The 21,346-nt window shown below is 39.1% G+C and overlaps 1 protein-coding gene and 1 non-coding gene across 2 annotated transcripts in view; one reads left to right on the top strand and one right to left on the bottom strand.

Annotated features, from left to right (window-relative positions):
• Window positions 1-6,041: 6,041 nt before the first annotated feature.
• Window positions 6,042-21,346, bottom strand: part of LOC117990211 (neuroendocrine convertase 1-like) — a 36,554-nt gene continuing 21,249 nt past the window's right edge. The window contains exons 6-15 of the mRNA XM_069504339.1: window positions 20,946-21,059; window positions 17,467-17,585; window positions 16,812-16,891; window positions 16,589-16,721; window positions 13,138-13,238; window positions 12,021-12,113; window positions 10,638-10,760; window positions 8,590-8,747; window positions 7,804-7,937; window positions 6,042-7,256 (exon numbers count right to left, since the gene is read on the bottom strand). Coding sequence (XP_069360440.1) covers window positions 6,957-7,256; window positions 7,804-7,937; window positions 8,590-8,747; window positions 10,638-10,760; window positions 12,021-12,113; window positions 13,138-13,238; window positions 16,589-16,721; window positions 16,812-16,891; window positions 17,467-17,585; window positions 20,946-21,059 — 1,355 coding nt within the window. The 3' untranslated portion in view covers window positions 6,042-6,956. The remainder of the gene's footprint in view (window positions 7,257-7,803; window positions 7,938-8,589; window positions 8,748-10,637; window positions 10,761-12,020; window positions 12,114-13,137; window positions 13,239-16,588; window positions 16,722-16,811; window positions 16,892-17,466; window positions 17,586-20,945; window positions 21,060-21,346) is intronic.
• Window positions 11,262-11,376, top strand: LOC117990348 (U5 spliceosomal RNA). The gene has a single exon (XR_004674741.1). It is a non-coding gene; the product is annotated as a U5 spliceosomal RNA (small nuclear RNA).

Here is a 21,346-nt window from a genome sequence, read left to right as displayed (position 1 = left end):
GTACGAGTGACAGAGACAACGCTCTACAAAGCCGAAATGTCATATTCTAAAGGCCAATGTACATTACTTTCTGCCGCGTACTGTAGGGTGCTGATTTAAAAAATTACTGAACTGATTGTATTCAAATGTTTAGGTTCTTACCACTACTCAAGTATGTCTGAAAAAAGTTTTCTTCACATTGTACATAGACGGGTAGGTAGTCGTCGAATAATAATAAATAATAATAAATAAACGTTTATTCGCTGGAATGTGGGTACATGTAGGTGTTACATCAGTTGAGTTGCCTGACACATTCTACCAGATCCTGGTGTGCAAATGGTTAAAGAATATTACAATTACATCAAATTTTTTTTTCTAGTTCATTACATTTACGAAATCATAAATTTAAACATTACTCAATCAGATAAAATAAAATAAGGATTTCCATGTCGTAGTTAAAAAACAAAATAAAATATACAGAACATAAACCAGTCATTTAAAAGAAGCAGGACAAAAGCATAGTTTGTCAGCGCATATAAAAGTCCAAATTCATCAATTATATTATAAATTTTTATCCATGAAATAGTCATTAATTTTGTAATACATTTTGTTTAAAAGAAGAAGAAGATTAAAGAAGTGGTAAACATTTTAAAAATTCGTACGCACATTTTAATATATATAATATTAATATGTAATACGGTTAGGTATATATTATAAATATTAATATATTATATATTATAAATTAATAATATATTATAATATGCAATAAATTTCTTATTTATAGTTATAATATAGGATAACGATAGGTATGACTAGAGTAATATTAATAATTTATTTGTTCAGTATGCTCGAATTTGATATGTTGATTTTTTTTTAGAAAAATGATTTTTAAAGGTGAACGGGCACTTTAATATGGAAATTGGAAACCATACCCGCGGTGACGGACACAAGCGAAATTGACAGTAACTATTTTCTGACACTGGCATAGGTCGCATTGTTGTGGGTCATGGGAATCGCGAAATTTATTTTTGTAATCATCCCGAAAATTGCTAATTTAGTGACGTCAGCACTAGACTGAAGTTTCGAGCTGATGGTATATTTTTATTTCGGCTGACATCAAAATGACGTCATTTCGATGTTAATGAGACATGGTTCTTTGGGGTGGTTGATGGTGGTGTAGGAAGACCAAGATGTTCCCCCAATAATCAGAAGCCAGGCTCCAGCACTCAATCGGTTTAATTAGCACTATTAAAACTATTACAGACGTACTTGCTAATTTAAAATTACGTGCATGCGTTTTCGCGCGCTAGACAGACGTGGACACAGGGACGGTATTGGAAGCCACTAGGCAGGCCCTCGGCCGCAGCGCGCCGCGGCTCGGGGCTGCGGCGCGGTGCGGCGGGGGCAGGCGTAAGTCGCCTGACCGGTTTCCCGATCAGCTGGCACGCGTGTGTGCGTTGCGTCAATGGCTGATAATATGCACACAGATGCCGCGCGGCAAAACTAATATTAGGTATCTAAATTATCTTATTAAATATGTACAATTGATTTTTATTTATGTGTAATGTAGCCCACATATCACCCTCCTCCAGAGACCGTCAAGGGCGATAGAAGTCTGTAAATTTTACTTGACGGCCGGAGCGAGTGACTTTGGGAGCTACGTCGGGTAGGTATGTATGTGTGCTTGCGGGCGGAGAGGCCGGTGTAGGTAGATTGTAAGGAGTTGTTACCTTATTTCCTGACTCTTTTTCGTCCGCTAGTATATATGCCGGCTTGAGTCGGTCGATGGAAACGGTGGTGATTTTACCTTTTATGAGAAGGGTGAATGCTTTATTTCCTCGTTCTACGACCTTGTGTGGACCCGTATAGGCTGGCTGAAGAGGGCAACGCGAAGCGTCTTCACGAACGAAGACGTATTCGGCAGTCGCCAGATCTTTAAAAATAAATACCTTTTGTTTGTTGTGGCGAGAAGCGGGGACTGGCTTGATTCTTTCGGCGAATGATCTAATGCGCGCTGTGAAACTTGTCATATCAGTTGTACAGGGTGTGCTAGAATCGAAAAATTCGCCGGGACGTCTGAGCGGCTCGCCGTACAGCAACTCGGCGGAAGAGGTTTGTAAGTCCTCTTTAAAAGCACTTCGAATGCCAAGCAGAACGAGGGGCAAAACCTCCGTCCAGTTGTGGTCGGCATGGCAGGTGATGGATGCTTTGAGCTGCCTATGGAATCGCTCGATTAGTCCGTTACACGCTGGGTGGTAGGCCGTTGTGCGTTTGTGTTGGAATCCGATGGTTTTGGCGAGGTATTGGAACAGTGCGCTGTGAAATTGAGATCCTCGATCTGAAACCACGGTCGTCATTATGCCAAATCTGGATATCCAACCGGAGATTAACGCTTTGGCCACCGTTTCTGCAGTGATATCCGGGATAGGCATCACTTCCGGCCACCGTGTGAAACGATCTATGGCCGTCAAGCAGTACCTATTTCCCTGTGAAATTGGAAGAGGACCGATGAGGTCGATGTGGACCTGCTGAAAACGTGCGCGAGGTAGGTCGAAAGTACCTAATGGTGCAGATACATGTCGACTGACTTTAGAACGCTGGCAGGCTAAACAAGTTCGACTCCACTCGCGACAGTCTTTTCTCACTCCGGGCCATACAAACCTTTCAGCTACCAGCTTGGCGGTCGCGGAGGGTCCGGGGTGGCTTAGCGAGTGTAAGCTAGTAAAAACTTGAATACGAAATTCCTTTGTGACGAATGGCCTGGGTGTCGGTGTACTTACATCGCAGTACAAAGGTATATGACTTCCAGAAAAATCCATCTTTTTGAGACGAAGGGAAGAATCGTCCGAGAGAAGATAATGAGCCAACTCTGGATCATCATCTTGAGCCTTTGCCAGATCAGTGAGACAGATTGGAGCGTCCAGTTTTTCGACGCGAGATAAGGTGTCGGCTACGACATTGTCTTTGCCGGAAATATGCCTTATATCGGTCGTGAACTGGGAAATGTAGTCCAACTGTTGGAACTGTCTAGGCGAACAGTTTTGCTTCCTTTCGTGAAAGGCGAAAGTGATTGGTTTGTGGTCTGTGTAGACCGTAAAGTGTCTAGCTTCGACCATGTGCCGGAAGTACTTTATGCCCTCGTAGATCGCGAGAAGTTCGCGATCATACGGTGAGTACTTTTGTTGGCTGGGGCTGAGCTTTCGACTAAAAAATGCCAGAGGTTGCCACACGTTACCTTTCAGCTGCTGTAAAACGGCTCCCATAGCCACGTCCGATGCATCCGTGACCAATGCGAGCGTGGCTTGGTGATCCGGGTGGGCAAGTAGGGCTGCCTTGGAGAGGCCTTCTTTTGTTGCCGTGAATGCGGTTATAGCTTCGCCGGTGAGGTCGATGGGTGTGGATCCCTTGACAGCCCCCATGAGAAGAGCGTTAAGAGGCGCTTGTATCTGGGCGGCGTTGGGCATGAATCGCCTATAAAAGTTGGCCATGCCCAGGAAGCGTCGGAGTGCTTTAACGTCCTTGGGTGGGGGGAAGTCGCGTATTGCTTGTATCTTCGTATCCAGTGGTTTGGTTCCGTTCTCCGAAATTTTATAACCTAAGAAGGATACCTCGGGAGCTCCAAATACACACTTAGATACGTTGATTATCATCCCGTAGTCTCGAAGTCTAGCGAACACAATACGTAGATGATTTTCATGTTCAGCCTCGTCTCTGCTAAAAATGAGAAAATCGTCTAAGTAACAGTAGACGAAGTCTAGACCGCGCATCATTTCGTCGACGAACCTTTGGAACGTTTGGCCGGCATTACGGAGGCCAAACGTCATGAAGGGGAATTCGAACATACCGAATGGCGTAGTGATGGCTGTCTTGGGTATATCTTCCGGGCAGACAGGTATCTGGTTGTAGGCTTTCACAAGATCGATGGTACTGAAAATCCTGCAACCTGCAATATTATGTGCAAAATCGTGAATGTGACGTATTGGGTACCTGTCTGGGATGGTCCGGGCGTTAAGTTGTCGGTAGTCGCCGCAGGGACGCCATCCGTTGTCTTTTTTCGGCGCGAGGTGCAGTGGAGACGACCACGGACTTTCGGAAGGCCTCGCTGTACCGTTGGCTAGCATCGCCTCGAACTCCGCCTTTGCTACCTTCAGTTTGTCCGGGGCGAGACGTCTGGGGGGGCACGTGACGGGGGGACCAGGTGTCGTCCGTATGTGATGTTGAGTGTTGTGTGGTATAGTGCGATGTGTACCAGCTGGTCGAGTAATATCCGGATAATCACGGGATAATACAGTGTGATACCGTGATTCTCCAGCGAGCACCTTAACAGATAAAACATTACAATTTAAAGCTATAGATGCTGTACTAGTGACAGAAGTTAAATTATCCATTAATTTCTTATTCTTACAATCTACAACTATACTATAATATATTAAAAAGTCCACTCCTATGATTGGCTTTGTCACGTCCGCCACTACGTAACGCCACGGGTAGGTACGTCTAAGTCCAATGTCCAGATTGATATATGCGAACCCGTACGTGTCTATTGTTGAACCGTTAGCCGCGACGAGTGTGTAGCCGGTGGGTGCACGGCGCTCCTTGAGTTTGGACCGAGGGAAGACGCAGAGGTCACTTCCAGTGTCCACGAGAAACTGCATCTTCGTACTGCGGTCGGTAACAAAGAGGCGACCTGGGGAGGTTGGGCAATCGTCCGTCGCCATCAGCGACTGCCCATGGCGTTTTCCGCTTTTTTAAAATCGCACGGCTTCGAGCATCGCCGAGCCTCCGCTCCGAACCGGTGGTGGTAGTAGCATACCGGATATCTCTTGTAGCTGGAGTTGGAGCGGTCCCTCTGTCGCGGCGGTGTTCGGCGGCGCTCGTGTGATCTGGAACGGCTGGCGGAACAGCATGATCCCCGGGTATGGTCTGAAGTCGTAGGTCCACGAGTGTGCTCGTCGAGTCTGGTGGACAGGCGCTCGACCATTTTCTTGAGCTGGCGATGTTGCTCGTAGCGGTGTAACTCGTCGAAGCCGCCGCCACGTTGCACGGCGTGACGATGTCGTGCACATGGTCGGCTAAGTCGGCGAGCTGTTCTAGTGAGAGTGTCGGCTGCGAGGCGACTAACGTCTGTATGTTGCTAGGTAAACGTTGACTCCAAATGCTCTTAATAAAATCCGCCGGAACAGCCGGTCCTGCAAGGTCCTGAAGGTGTCTCAGGAATTGTGATGGCTTCCTGTCCCCCAGCTCCTCGTGGGTCAGCAGCTGCTTGACCTTTTTTTCATGGGACGCTGAGAGACGGCGTATTAATTCCGTTTTTATTTTATTGTAACGGTGGCGCTCCGGAGGGTTTACGATTAGCTCTTTGACTGCCTTGGCATGTACGAGGTCCAAATTTGTAAGTACATGTGTGAATTTGGTCGCGTCGTCTCGTATGCCGTAGTTTTCGAATTGGCCCTCCAAAAGAGCGAACCAAATTTCTGGTTCCTCGGGCGAGAAAGGTGGTACTCTAACCTTAAATCGACGGTTCTCGATCGGTGCCGCGTCGTCCACTTTTGGCGGTGTGGGGCGTGCCTTCTTAGCTAGCCGCGTGGTTACATTCGACTCGCCCTGCCGTTCGTCGCTGCTGCTGGAGCTCATCCTGTCGTATTCAGCATGGGTCACCAGTTTGGGGTGGTTGATGGTGGTGTAGGAAGACCAAGATGTTCCCCCAATAATCAGAAGCCAGGCTCCAGCACTCAATCGGTTTAATTAGCACTATTAAAACTATTACAGACGTACTTGCTAATTTAAAATTACGTGCATGCGTTTTCGCGCGCTAGACAGACGTGGACACAGGGACGGTATTGGAAGCCACTAGGCAGGCCCTCGGCCGCAGCGCGCCGCGGCTCGGGGCTGCGGCGCGGTGCGGCGGGGGCAGGCGTAAGTCGCCTGACCGGTTTCCCGATCAGCTGGCACGCGTGTGTGCGTTGCGTCAATGGCTGATAATATGCACACAGATGCCGCGCGGCAAAACTAATATTAGGTATCTAAATTATCTTATTAAATATGTACAATTGATTTTTATTTATGTGTAATGTAGCCCACAGTTCCAGCGCAATAGCAATTTGCGGGACTCATACCATGAAAGAAAACCCAATTGTTTCTTTTCAATGTTTAATACCTTTTTTTTCAATGTCAATTATGCCCGGTTACCTTTATTTTTTTTAAATAAATTTTAATATCAAATTCAACACTAACAAATAAAATAAAACATAATAACATAATATATAAATTTATATAAAAATTATAAAATCACTAAGCACACAGAAGTGCTAAGGACGTCAAAACTTAACACAAACACGTTTGAGATACTAATTAACTTAATTAACCTTCAATCAAATTACTGTCTACACTTCAAAACTTGACGCATATTCCGCATAATATTTGTTACTAGGTGATGCCCGGCAACTTCGTCCGCGTGAGTTTCGATTTTTTAATTTCCCGTGGGAACTCTTTGATTTTGCGGGATAAAAAGTAGCCTATGTCCTTCCCCGGGATGCAAGCTATCTTGTACCAAAGGGAAACGCCCATTCATCAAAGAGTTTTTGGCCAAAGTGCATCCATCAATGAAATTAATTAAAGGCATAATAGGACTGATACAAGCACTATTTTGGACATGGAACTCGGAGGAACTTTTATAAACTTTTTTGTTTATTTGTTTTCTCAGTAAGAATTATTGCATACCTACATTGCCAAGAATGGGCGTTAGAATGGGTGGTACGAACGGAATTAGTTGAGTGTCTTTTAATTACGCCGGAGTGTTACGTACAAACCGTTACGATACGAGCAACATTTTTTTTAGTATTCATAACATTAATGGATGAATTTTGGCAAAGAATGGGAGTTTCCCTTTCGTCAAAATCTGTTAAACGGATGGGCTGTGAAAAGCTAGCAGACAGACAGACAGACGAACAGACAGACACATTATCGCATTTATAATATTAGTATGGATATGGATGATGATTAATTCTTTGTAGCTCCTTTTCCATTTCATCCAATAACACTGTGTCCATATGATTGAATTTGACGTCCTCTGTGCTCTGTTGCTCTGGTATAAAAGGGGCAGCGTTTTCATTGTGCCCACCACTGTCAAGGTAGTCAAACTGTTGTTGTTGTTGCAGATAACTGTTGTATTTGTTGTTGTATTGTCTAGGTCCGTTTTTCATGTGGGCAGGCATGTCAATTGTACCGTGAATGACGAGGGAGATGGGTCCGATTTCACCAGTATTCGATTCATCCGACTGAAAAATTTGAGAAAGACTTTTTTAGGTCCTGCTGAGTAAAAAGTTCGAAAAAGAATATTGGTTTTCAGTCACCAATAGATAGAGTTATTCAAGAGGAAGGTTTATAGGTATAGTTTTATCTTGGTTTGTGTTAATTTGTTGAAATATGACGATATTTGAACAAAATGTCGGAAGAAATCAAGCTTACATCGAAAATTAACAAATATCATAAGAAAAACGTAGGATAAACTCAAAAACTACTAAACTGATTTTAAAAATTCTTTCACCTATAAGTAAGCTAAATTATTAGCAAGTAGCCATAAGCTACATTTTATTCTCAAAAAATTAAGAGATCCCTAGAGAAATTGGAATAATGTGAATTAGGTCGGAAAAAATCATCTCATTTGAGAGTTTCCGAGGCGATCTTCATTGCACCCATGCGAAACCGGGGCGGGTCGCTAGTTAATAATAATATGTCTCATAGTAATAAGATGATCATAATCATTCCTTTTCCTTAGTTATAAATATGAGTGAGATAGGTACGAAAAATGACTATTATTATTACCATGTCCTGAATGATTACACGCCAACTCCCTTGTGGTTGTTCGCCCCAAGTAGCAACGGAGGTCAGCGGCCAGTTGACAAGGCCTGCTGTGGACGTATCACGTTGACGAGCGCTCAGAATTTGAACTTTGGTTCCTGTAATCATAGAAAACCGGAAAAGTGCGAATCAGACTCGCGCACTGAGGGTTCCGTACTACAATCGTATTTTATCGACATTTTGCACGATAAATCAAAAACTACTTACTAGATCTTGTTTAAACCAATTTTCGGTGGAAGTTTGCATGGTACATCATCATACCTATTATATTTTTTTAGTTTTATCATTCTCTTATTTTACAAGTTACAGGGGGCGGGGGGACACAGACAAAGTGTGGTGCTGCGTGGTGGTGGTGCGTATTGCTTGCCGAGTGGCTGCTTTACTGCATGGTTAGCAGTGGGAGGGCGGGTGGTGCATTTCGCATGCTGCATGTTGCATCATACAGATTCGACCTGTTTCAGCGGATTACAAGCAAATTAAGCTTTTGGTTCATTGTTTGGACTTCCGCAAAGTAACGCCTGCTTTTATACAAAATTAGTTTTAGTTATGTAGTTTGGAGGGATAGACAACAAAACAACAAACAACATTAGCGGAAAAAGGAGGAGGAGGAAAGATTGAAAGACGCACAGTTTTCTAAAACTACCAGAGATTCATAAAGTGTCGCAGTTGTCTGTACTATACGTCCATGCCATAACCGAAAAAGAGATAACGCTATATATCACTGAGCATGAAAGAAAAAGACACTCTTACCTTGTGGCGAGACAAGGTATATTTCCAAAGCACCACGACGAGTGTATTGTATGGTTGTTACAAGCTCCACGTGTTCGATGTAGATTACTGCGCAATCTAACACGTTGATAGCGATATCAACTGTTTCTGCACTTGATATTCTTTCCGTTTTCTTTGCACTACGAAAATTAAGTACTATTATAGTAAACATTATAGTGCGTAAGGACTCGCCATCAAAGACCTTAAATTGACCTAAGAAAGTATTTCCTAATTCTATGCTCACCATCTCACCATCATTTATTTGCTCTATGTGCCAATAGCTGTCATGTCAAAAATACGCTTTAGCTTTCTTTACCCTATTATTTTGTGGCTGAAGAAAGGCTTGAATGAAGTCTCTCCCCAGTCCCCACCCCCAGAGCAGATTATGAAATTATAAATTCTCAAATTGATAGACAACCTGTTCCAACTTCTAAATTCAAGAGAAGAAAGAGTAAAGATCACTTAAGAATTATAATATTATAAAATAAACTAGCTTCTGCTCGCGGCTTCGCCCGCGTGGCCTACAGGAAACAAATGGCATTTTTTTTCAGAAACAAACATTATAACATCAGGACACGCACCCTGAACAGCACCGAATAACACATATAACCTTCCAACCCCCATTTCATCCCTTTAGGTGGGGATTTTCTCATAGTCGTTTCTTAGCTGACACCTAACCTCAAGAAAAAAGCTACTTTTCAAATTTCAAGTTAAATAATATCAATAATTAAAACTTTCCCATACAAACTTTCATCCCCTATTTTACCACCCTTATGGGCGAATTTTCCAAAAATCCTGAAACACGTATTTCTTCATTTGTGACCGAAAACCCAAATACCAATTTTCATGCAAATGACTTGAAAAATTACGGACTTTCAAACAAACTTCCATCCCCCATTTAACCCACTTAGGGGTAGAATTTCGAAAAATCCTTTCTTAGTGGATACCTGCTCTTCACAAAGAATAGACCCTCCAAATTTCATGTCTTTAGGTCCAGCGGTTTAGGCTGTGCGTTGATATCTATGTCAGTCAGTCAGTCAGGACTTTGAATTTTATATATATAGATAAATTTATTGGAGATTCACAAAGCGCATGCGGATCGTGCGGTGCCTGCTGCCATCCGGTGTTTGGAAGCCACAGCTACCAATTCAATAGGAACAAGGTAACGTTTTTACTAAGATAACATGACTTACTTGGAGAAAAACCGGAACGTATAGCTGATTGCGCGAATGGGGATCCACACCGACATCTATGTATTGTACCCGTAGGTACATTCCACAGGCACAGAATATTATAATAGTACTAAAAAGTGATCTCAGAGGGCGCCACAAGAGGTCCAGCCAGTGCAAGCTGTCCTTCAAAGAATTCCTGTAAGAAATTATGAAGACGAACGGGCCGGACCATAGAGCAGAAACAAAGAGGAGATGTTGTATTAAGATTTCCCTATGAAATATCGAGTGACATTTTGCGGGGTGAGGGGTTGTGGAACGCCGCCCACTTCTCAATTTTCCATCTGCGGGTTAGTAGCAAAACTACTCGCTTAGCGACCTAACATCGATATATTGATGTCACTACATAGTTCAGCTATCTCACACTAGATGTCAATAATCTAGAACTATTTTAATAATTCCGTTTAAAATTACTTACAAATGAAATGTGATACCATTCATAGCATCAGAACGTCTGTCTGAATAACTTTGACACGATAAAACACAACACTTCATCCTTTTGTTCTTACAAACGCGAAAACACACCGATAATACGAGTCTCAATATATGTGAACCTGACGAACGCAGACAGCATACTAACTAAGGCCCCGCCCACAGTGATGACGTCAGGACCTAGTTGAAAATCACAGTGCACAGTTGCTTAGGCCAACTCCTCTTTGTTTCTGCTCTATGGGCCGGACCTCTTATGGGCGCCCTCTGAGATCAGTTTGCCTGTGGATGCGCAATGTGGGCAGGGCAGGCAACAAAATGAAGCAGAGCTACACAAAGTGAGCGACGATATTACTAAGGCGTCATACTTACAAAGAAGCGTTGATCCGACATATTTGTTTAGCGGGGACTGTGGTCCAATTTAAAGCATTGGTGACGAGAGCGCCGGCGTTTAGTAATCCAAACCCGAAACGAATGTCAAAGCGTAATCCAGCGCTGTCAAATAAACCATCATTCCATCATTATTCGCTTTCGGTTTCACTCGGATGGAATTTCTGAAAATCCTTTCTCAGAGAGGGTTGTTTAAATACTCTATCCATGAAGAGAAGTTAGGATAGGGCTCTCTCTGTTACGAATATCATACAAATGTCAAAAAAAATGAATCACCAACCAATCATATGGACAGATGAACTCGTGTTTCCGAGTATTTGACCCTAGGACATATAAACGGTCTAGTTAAAGTTTTTATTTACCTAAAAGGCTAAAATCTATTGTGACTGCAGGGCTGGAAAAACTTTTTTTTGTAAAACTACACACATTTTTTTTGTTTAAAACATATTTAATACTAGTTTTAAACATTTTATTAAAAATAAACTTTTAAACTTCAGTGTTAAAATCTTTGCAGAGCAAACACTAGATGTCGCTGTGTCAATAAAATACAAGCTATCGTTTGGTTACCGGCGCAAGTATATAATATAAGCTTTGCATTTTGATTAGTAACTCTGGTTTCCCTTCAAAACGTATAAATCTTTCGCCTTTTACTAAAGATTTCCGTGGAGGGGAACACTCAAATGAGTCTAAACAATTTTTGATGCCCTACGATCGTAGGGCTTATAAATAAAAATAGTCTTTAAAAATATTACACAGTAGCTGACCCGGCGAACTTCGTAACTCCTAACAGTCGACTAAGACGATTCTTTTTCAAGATTTTGTTTAAATTTTCTCTCCGTAAGAACCATCCCCGTACTTCAAGGAATATTATGAAAAAAGAATTAGCGAAATCGGTTCAGCTGTTCTTGAGATTTGCGATCAGAGACATATTCAGCGATTTATTTTTATATATAGAGAAGATAGAATAGTTGAATACGCACATAGGAGTTAGGTATTAATATAATGTTACTTGGGTGGATAGCTGCAAGCTGACTGCTGAATTTGTTTGTTGTAGCAGCAGAATACATCGTTATAGTGTCTAGTAGTACCTAATAATAAAGATTTTGTTAGTGTATAGTAAAGTGACTTGTCAGTCAATAATAAAAATGGATTTGAGTATTATAAAAGCATCGGATTAGAAGCCATAGAGGTACAGCATATAAAAACAAAAGGGATTATTTGAGACGGTACAACCAAATAACCATCCTCCTAATTCCTTCCAGGCTACGGAACCCTTGATGGGCGAATCTAACTCGCAGTTAGCCGGCTTTTTTTGACATGAAGTAGTTGTATTTTAATTTCAATACTACGAAAATTTAGGCTCACCCGTTTATTTGCCAGCCAGGATTTTCCGATAGCGGTGTATACTCAGAGGTCCAAACAATTAGATGTTGTACGTCCCTCCATGTTAAATTTGGGCTGAAAAAATGAAAAACAATTTAATAAACTATGTACTATGAAACTATTGTCTAAATATAGCATTTTTTAGATCAGAGACAAGGTGTAGCATCAAAACTCAAGAACTTTTTAGGGTTCCGTACCTCAAAAGGAAAAACGGAACCCTTATAGGATCACTTTTTTGTCTGTCTGTCTGTCTGTCAAGAAACCTACAGGGTAGGTACTTCCCGTTGACCTAAAATCATGAAATTTGGCAGGTAGGTGGGTCTTATAGCTGGCTTTAGGGGAAAAATCTGAAAACCGTGAATTTAGGGTTAGATCACACAAAAAAAAATTTGTGGTCATGAACTAATAATTAGTATTTTCAGTATTCGAAGTAAGACTATATCAAATGGGGTATCATATGAAGGGGCTTTACCTGTGCATTCTAAAACAGATTTTTATTTATTTTTATGCATCATAGTTTTTGAATTATCGTGCAAAATGTCGAAAAAATACGACTGTAGTACGGAACCCTCAGTGTGCGAGCCTGACTCGCACTTGGCCGGTTTTTTTTTAAAGTTAGCCCTGGACTGACTGCCTCACTCTCCTCTCAACTTATAAAAGACCACACTGGAACATCACTGCGCTAGGGAAGTCGTCTGGGGCATCGCTCGTTATTGGTGCGGTTTTTTATAAAAAACTAGCTGACCCGGCGAACTTCGTACCGCCTAACAGTCGATTGTTTTTCAGGATTTTTTTTTAATTTTTCTCTCCGTAAGAACCATCCTCGTACTTCAAGGAATATTATAGAAAAATAATTAGCGAAATCATTTTTACTAGTTACATTTTTATTAGATAAGCTAGTTGAGCAGGCGGGTACCAACCCCATGTTGATCTAGATTCTAGTGGGAACACCGCCGAAGGGGATCTACAGTTTGCATGTGCGTAGAAAGAACGGGCGGTCGAAGTGCACCAGGCACCCAGAACAGAAGGTGATTGGGTTGTAGAGCGGGGCGCGCAATAAGTTACATATAATACAGAATGTATCTATGTCTACGCTTACTTTGCATGAAGAGCCAAAGCGATAATACCGGCAGCCAAAGGGGCTGCGGCCGATGTGCCTGTATGGCCCAGTGTACAAGAATCATTTGTATCTGTTGTTGCCTGAAAGAAAAAAATTGCTGTCTTATCTAACATTCTGTATTCTGTAGATAGACGATAAAAATCAAAACGAGTTAAAATTTTAAAAATCAAAATTATCTAAACGGATCTTAGTGATTAATTCATCTTACAAACCTTGGCATTGACTAATCTGTGTAAAGCCCAGAAGAAAAAAATTGCATCGTAGGTACAAACTGTTCAACACAAACTCAAATGTTTCAAAAGTGCTTCAAAAATACTTGTAAAAGTTTAGATGAATAAAAAGTATTTTTATTTTTCGTTTTTTTTTCATTTTTACAACTTGTTACCCTTGCTGTTAATTATTAACACCATTCGGTCAGAGTGGATTCGGTGTTTGCAATTTGGAACAAGTTGCAAACACTGAAAAGTTGAAAACGACCTATCAAATGACTTCAATGTCGCAGACTCGAACGAATGACGGCAAGGCAAGGCAGGCAGCTGGCAGGCAAGGGCAAACAAACAACAGAAAGAAGCACGAATCCTTTTCGCAATCTGTCGAATCTGATACTAGGAGTGCATTACTTGGTAAGAAATACTTTATACTTCGAGTAGAATAAATCTCGACTCTAGTATCATAAGGTCGGATGTGTACTTCCGACCAAACTCACTTTTTTACATAAAGGTAATGAGCATTTCGGGCTCTTTCTGCCAAGCTGACACCAGTATTTCTATCTCTTTTCGTTGCAAAGATAAATACATGCATAATGTCGTATCTGAACACATTCTAAAAATTTGGAGAACCATAATTATATTTTTTGACTTGCGTATGTATGCACCAAAGCAATGGAGAAAAATGATAGATGCATTTTGAGTTCGACCATTATGCTACGAAATAAGTTTATTTGTAATACTAGCTGGTACTGCAGTTACGCACTTCTGCTTCAAAAATATGTAATAATTTTGTTAGGTAAAATCACAACAGATGTTATGCTTCGAATTTTTTGTATTAATATTTGGACTGTGAATCATTTAAGACTTTTTGCCTTGTAATATAAATAATTTTGCAATAAAATTCATGGAAGTAAGTTGAAATAAAGCTTTTTGTTTGTGACTACATTAAAGTTGATGTGATTAATAGGTAAGAGATCCATCCTATTTCACCAAAATTTTGGACTAAACTGCGGGAAAAAAGTAAAGAGCCAGAATAAAGCTCTGAAAATGTAGACTAGAAAATCTTTTAGGACCACGAAAATCACACCATGGAAATCTAAACATATATTATAATAAAGCCCCACTAAGCAAAAAACCGTGCATTTATGGTGTTTTTTATGAATCACAGTTCAAATCATCAGTTCAAAAACTAGGTTTTTAAGGTAGCCTTAAAAAATTAGAGTACCTAATCAATTATTTTCTTCTTTACCCGTCTTATAATCGACCGAATTTGATATTAATCGAGAGCAGAAATTATAAGGTACCTACAATATGTGATGATAGTGATTCTAACGAAACATACCTAATTATAGGAACTTTAGATTATGTTAATTTAAATATAAATGTAGTATAAATTAATTTATTAATTAAACAACTAATAAAAGTGAAAGTAAAAAAATAAAAAACTTAACTAAAACACGAAAGAAACAGTTAAAATAAGTATCTGTTATAAAGAACAGTCGAAACAGAAGCAATGGAATTTTCAAGAAAGCAGAAAGTATTTTTTTATTACAAAAGTGGCAATGCCGGATTTGACTAACAGTAAATCCTTATACCTACGTAGTTTCTGCACCTTAAAAACGATTCATGATGCTACCAGCAGTGTTGCTACTTTAATGTGGTCTGCAAACATCAGCTGCAGCGGAAGGAATAAAACAGTATCTTGTCTTATTTCATTAATCTACTAGAGAAGAAACAAAGTATTCTCGAAATTGTTGAAGAATTGACTTTGTGGTCTGATAATTGTGTCAGTCATAATCGGAGCATGATAATCGTTATGTCTTACTTATGATTATTATAAGGATTACCACACTAAAAGATGATAAATCACAAGCTTTATGCTAAAATGCAAAATGTACCTACGTGGAGTAAGATGTAATCCATGCACAAATAGAAAAAAAGGGAACAGCTGAAAACAATGCAGATTACTAAACTAAGAGATTGGTCACAGTTTACAAGAACATGCGAAGGAAACAAAACTTTTTGATAAGTTTGATTTGGCACTACAACATATTTTTAAAGACCACATCCCTTTACAAAGGTGATATATCAGGACCGTTTGTTATATCAAAAAAAAAAAAATAAGAACGGCGGGGATTTTCAGATTTCGGAATATATTACCTGGCTACAACTAACGCAATAATGCTGGGTGTTATTATTTTATAAAAACTACTTTAAAGAAGACTTTTTTGTATTTCATTAGTATGTTATAGGTACATATAAACTTAAAATTCTTCCCCGCTTTCGACCAATATACGACATAATGAGAAACCATTATCCACTGTAAAATATAACCAACTTTTGCAGTAGGCACCTGCTGACCTCCATTCTTACTTTACGTACCTAATCATTATAAGGAAAATCAGGCTATGTTGGCATGTTTTAGATTTCTATATTGATGTAACCGTCATGTATGCAATTCCACAAAAAATGTTTGGCCCACTGTAGGTTTCTAATTACTTTGTAATTTTTTTTTCCAATTTTTGGCCGTTGTTTTTAGTTAATGGGCTTTATTTGTGAATTTGTAAATGTTATTTTCATTCATTCAGAAGTCACAAGGTTTACACGGATGCAATGGTCAGACTATCGGGCGAATGCAATTATTATGTTTCAGATCTAACTAATCAGTTTCAGAAAAATCACATAGGTACATTGTTGCTATCTCACAAAACTCCTAAATGATTTTTGTGAGATAACTACTGTGATCTTTTGTCCGAATATTACTTATGTATAATCAGTTAAGACGTATTATGAAATATTAAGTAATAGATCCGACTTTTATTTCAAATTTGTAATAGTAAAAATTGCAGCCATAAAGTCGGTTTACAACTTATGCACACAATTTTTTAGCACAGTTACGAATATTACCAGCATAAAGTCGCATATCGTCCATTTTGAAGAAATTGTGAGTTTATATTTTATTTATTAATGATAAAGTATTTCTAGTAATGGTTAATGATAGGTACAGTTAAGTGTTAAATATTACAAAAACAACTGAAATTGTATCTCTAGTAGTTAAGAAATTATGACCCGATTTCCCTAGCATTTTTGTTTTGGCTCTCCTGAAAAGTAGCAAAAATCCACACCCGACCTTATGATACTAGAGTCGAGAAATAGTGTGGGAGTGTGGAAGTGTGGTATAATTTTAGTGATGTCTGTGTTAACGATGAAATTGAACTTACTATTTTCTGATCTTTGTATGCACCAGAAGAGTATGCAGTGGCAAGAGTGGATGGACATATTTCACCGTACCAGGGGAACAGACCTTGCTGGGAAGCACTGCCGATTGATATGGTGAAGATGCTCGAGGAGTAACTGTAGTCGAATATTATTTGAATTTTAACCATAAATAAATAAATAACTGCTTTATACAAAATTATGCGAATGTAAAAATATGTTACTTACCCATCACAGTTGCAGTTATCATTGTGACTTCCACCGTTACCATTCGCCCATACAAAAATTGAGCCTTTACCACCCCGACCCTGAAAATATATTTAAGCGAACAAACAGATTAAGTAGATGTTTAAGTACATTATTATTTTTCAGCACACTGTCTGCGTATATTGTATACGGGTCTTTCGGCATTTTGCACGATAAATCAAAAACTATGATGTAAGTAATAAAAATAAATAAAAATCTGTTTTAGAATGCACAGGTGAAGCCCTCTCATAGGATAACCCACTTGATAGATAGAACATGAGTTATCTTACTTCGAAAATTGAAAATACTAATTTTTAGTTCATGACCACAATTTAATTTTTTTGTGTGTGATGTAACCACAAATTCACGGGTTTCAGATTTTCCCCCTACTAATGTCTGCTATAAGACCACCCTACCTGCCAAATTTCATGATTCTAGGTCAATGGGAAGTAGGTACCCTGTAGGTTTCTTGACAGACCGACAGACAGACAGACAACAAAGTGATCCTATAAGGGTTCCTTTTTTCCTTTTGAGGTGCGGAACGAACCCTAAAAACAACAAACAACTAATTTCTACGCATTCTGTGAAACTGAAATAAATATTTTGATTTTTTTTTAAACTAATTCTTTGAGCCCACCTTCTCCACGCCACGTCGAAAAGCTTCGATAGCAAGTCGTCCTGGACCTTCTACAGTTTTTCCGTCGTCATTTGGACCCCACGAAGCGCTGTAAATGTCTACCTTATCCCACGCGTATCCTGAAAAGGGCGATTTTATTTTATTTTATTTTGTTTATTTGAAAGTAATCAACAGCGAAATTACATAATTATTATTTAAATCTAAATCTAGTTTTAACAGAAGGCCACAAGAGATTACTTAAAATGAAAATGAAAACTATTTTAACACAATATATTTAGAATAAATGTATATACAATAATAAAATTACAACAGTGTGTATGCTTGTGTGCGTGTGTGTGTGTGTGCGTGTGTGTATGCGTGTGTGTAAGTGGAAAAAAATATCTTTCGTTGGCTTTGTGACAAATCATTTTATTCGATTTCCGAATAAAAATAATATCAAAATAATATCATTTTATTCGATTTCCGATTAACTATTCCGAATAAAAATAATATCAACAATTATGTTATTTGACATAATCTATAAGTAATTAAGAAACATACTTTTTTTGAGTAATATTTCTGATCTTAAACCTACTTAGTTATAATTTATTGTAAACATCGTGTATACAAAAATTCAGCAAATAATAAATTCTATTCTATTCTATAAAGTGGTACAGTTTGCAAGTTTGTTTGTAGGGGGTAAATCTCTGGAACTACTGGACTGATTTTGAAAATTCTTTTACAAAGCAAAAAAACCTACATATTTCCTGAGTTATTAGGCTACATTATTTTATATTAAAAAAATTAGAGAACCCTACGAAAGTTTTATACCCGTGCGAAGCCTGTGTTCGTTGCTAGTAACAATAACTTTTATTTTCATGACATGGGTATTTGGTGAATTTTAAAGAAACTATTGTATTTTGGACCTGTGAGTTTTCATTTCGCAATTTCGGGCGCTTTTCAGTTTTCCGGTCTCCCCAAGTGTTACGAACATTTCCAACAAGATGGCGTTAGGTGGTTCATATCGAGGCTAACTCCCATGTATTTCTGTTCTCCCGGTGGAAATTGACGAAAAGTGACTCAAGTCGAAAGTCGGCACGATCGAAACGAGGCGCGAGCGTGGCGACGCGATCCGATGATGAGTTTTCTGTGAGCCCTTTTGATTCGCTAAACAAAAGTACACTTGGTGCGTGGCGAAAATCGGAACTAACGTTGCCGTCAAGTGTCCCCTTTGTTCGTGTTTGAATAATCTAAGCCTTTGTTCTTTCCTTTCCTTTCACGCTTATTTGGAGAGGAAAGGGGAATATTAGTCATTTAACATGGCTAATATTCTTTTTAAAAAAAGTCATTCAAGTGCCAAGAGAACCTTGTCGCACTGTAAATGGTGGGGATAACTGCAGATAAGAGTTGGTTCTACATTGCTGTTTCACTGAGTTACATTTAAAGGTTTTATCGTAAAAAACCTTCAATGGATTAAAAGTAATAATGTTAAATGGTCGGTTTTTCTGTTCCGTGGTGGTTAGCATCCAGTGTAGACCATTGAGTAGCTAATAGGATCTTGGACTGTAGTAATGGAATGATGTGTTTTGTAAAGTGGTAGTTTATGTCACACTGTACGATAAGCAATTTTTTTAAAGAATATTAGCCAATGATGATTAATATTCCCATTCCCCTCCAACTAAGCGTCAAGATACGACAATAGTGCAACGGGTGGGGATTGAACCGGGCGGCGCGGCGGCGCGTTTCGGTTTTTAGTCCGCTCCTCTAACCGTTGAGCTATTGAGGCTCTTAATTAAAATATGACGTCACAATGCGTAAACGACAAATATTTTTAACCGACTTCAAAAAAAGGAGGAGGTTCTCAATTCGTCGGAATCTTTTTTTTTTTTTTATTTTTTTATTTTTTATGTATGTTCCCCGATTACTCAAAAACGCCTGGACCGATTTTGAAAATTCTTTTTTTGTTTAAAAGGGTATACTTCAAAGTTGGTCCCATTTCAATTTGGTGAAGATCTGATGAACATCTTCGAAGATAGATACTGGAACTCCTCAACGGATAAGAGTAAATTGCTCGCGATCAGTGTAATAGCTTAGTAAACAGTAGATTTTAACCAGTCATAGCATAATTCCATGGGGCCACTAAAAATTGTGAAATAAAAATTTTTTACAAAAAAAATAAAAACCGACTTCGTTACATAAACACTAAAAATTGAAAAATAATTTAATTTATTACCGAATATATTATGTATACAAGAGTTATTATAGTTCCATAATAATATTTTTTGGGGTCGGTGCCAATGAGGTGCCATTGTGGAGTCCCATAAAAATATGAAGTCTAGACGATTTGCGCAGCTAAAGCTAATTGGCACCGGCACCAAAAGTATTATTATGGAACTATAATAACTCTTGTATACATAATATATTCGGTAATAAATTAAATTATTTTTCAATTTTTAGTGTTTATGTAACGAAGTCGGTTTTTATTTTTTTTGTAAAAAAATTTTATTATTATAATAATAATAAACAATTATATTGTTTATTGTTTGTTGTTTTTTTTTAAATATGATAAAAATGAGAAAAATAAATAAATGAGAGAAATAATAATAGACATAAAAAACTAAAAAATTTAACATAAAAAATATTTTCCACTTTAGTCAGTAGCCTACATAAAAAAAAGATTCCGAAGAATTGAGAACCTCCTCCTTTTTTTGAAGTCGGTTAAAAATCAGTTTTCTTAAAACCTATTTGAACTTATTTTCACTCATTTTCTAAATTTGCGTTATTAATAAATGGACTGTTCAAACAAAAATAAAACTCTATGTCGTAAGAACATCCAGTTTATGTCTGGACTGGACGTAGCACGGGTCCGCGTGAGCGTGTGCAAGGACTTTGGCTTGTTACGTCACATTTTAGCATTACTATTCGAGTAGCATAAGAAGAGAGAGGTTTTCGTAAAGTTTAGTAAATAAGTAAGATCCCAGAAACCCCTGACATCACTTATTTTCTGAGAAACAAAATGTGCGGGATAGAGTAGGTACCTACCTAGCAGTGGCGTGTAGGTCATAGAGGCATAAATGCACTGCTTACCCCAGTTGTAATAGCTCATGCATATTTTTCATTATGACCTGCCAGTAAACAGGTTTCTACCTAACTAATGCCTACCCTGGCTTCAACCACTGTGCACGCCACTGCTACCTAGTGTTATAATGTGGTGCATTGGGGTGAATGCACGGAACAGAATTTTCTGTTCCGTGGGTGAATGTGACTTTGGGGTAATTCCGATAAACCATTTTTTCTACCAATACCAGCATAGAGTTATGATACTTACACATCACTGAATACCAGAGTTATTATACTGATAGGATCACCAGGCTAGACGCCATCTTTATTGTCCTTGACACTCTGAACAGCTGCCATATCGTTGTTGTTGGTGAAACATTTCGAGCTCAACATGGCGATCAAATGTACTAGGAGTGAATAAAGTTGGAGTAGTCACTCACCAATTGCTTCGCCTTCTATTCGGTCAGTGATACGACCGTCGAGCATTCGAACTCCTCCTACTTTGGCGCCCCAGGCCACGCCCACGCCACATTTTCCGTTGTTAGCAGTCATTGCTATCTAATGATGAAACAGCTGATTAGCTACATCTAACTTGGTTTTGGTAAATTGTTATTCATTATTGCACAAAACATTATGATATAGGTACGATGATGCCCGCGACTTTGTCCGCGTGGATTTAGGTTTTTAAAAAACCCGTGGAGACTCTTTGATTTTCCGGGATAAAAAGTAGCCTATGTCCTCGAGACGCAATCTCTGTACCAAATTTCGTCAAAATTATATGAATTTATTTAACCTGAAAGGCACTGCCTTAACTAAGAAGGCCTCTCTATACGGATACCGG

This window comes from Maniola hyperantus, chromosome 17 (genome assembly GCF_902806685.2).
Source record: "Maniola hyperantus chromosome 17, iAphHyp1.2, whole genome shotgun sequence".
In the NCBI taxonomy this organism is placed as follows: domain Eukaryota; kingdom Metazoa; phylum Arthropoda; class Insecta; order Lepidoptera; family Nymphalidae; genus Maniola; species Maniola hyperantus.
Note: the sequence above shows the minus strand (reverse complement) of the source record. Positions and strands in the feature narration are given on the sequence as shown.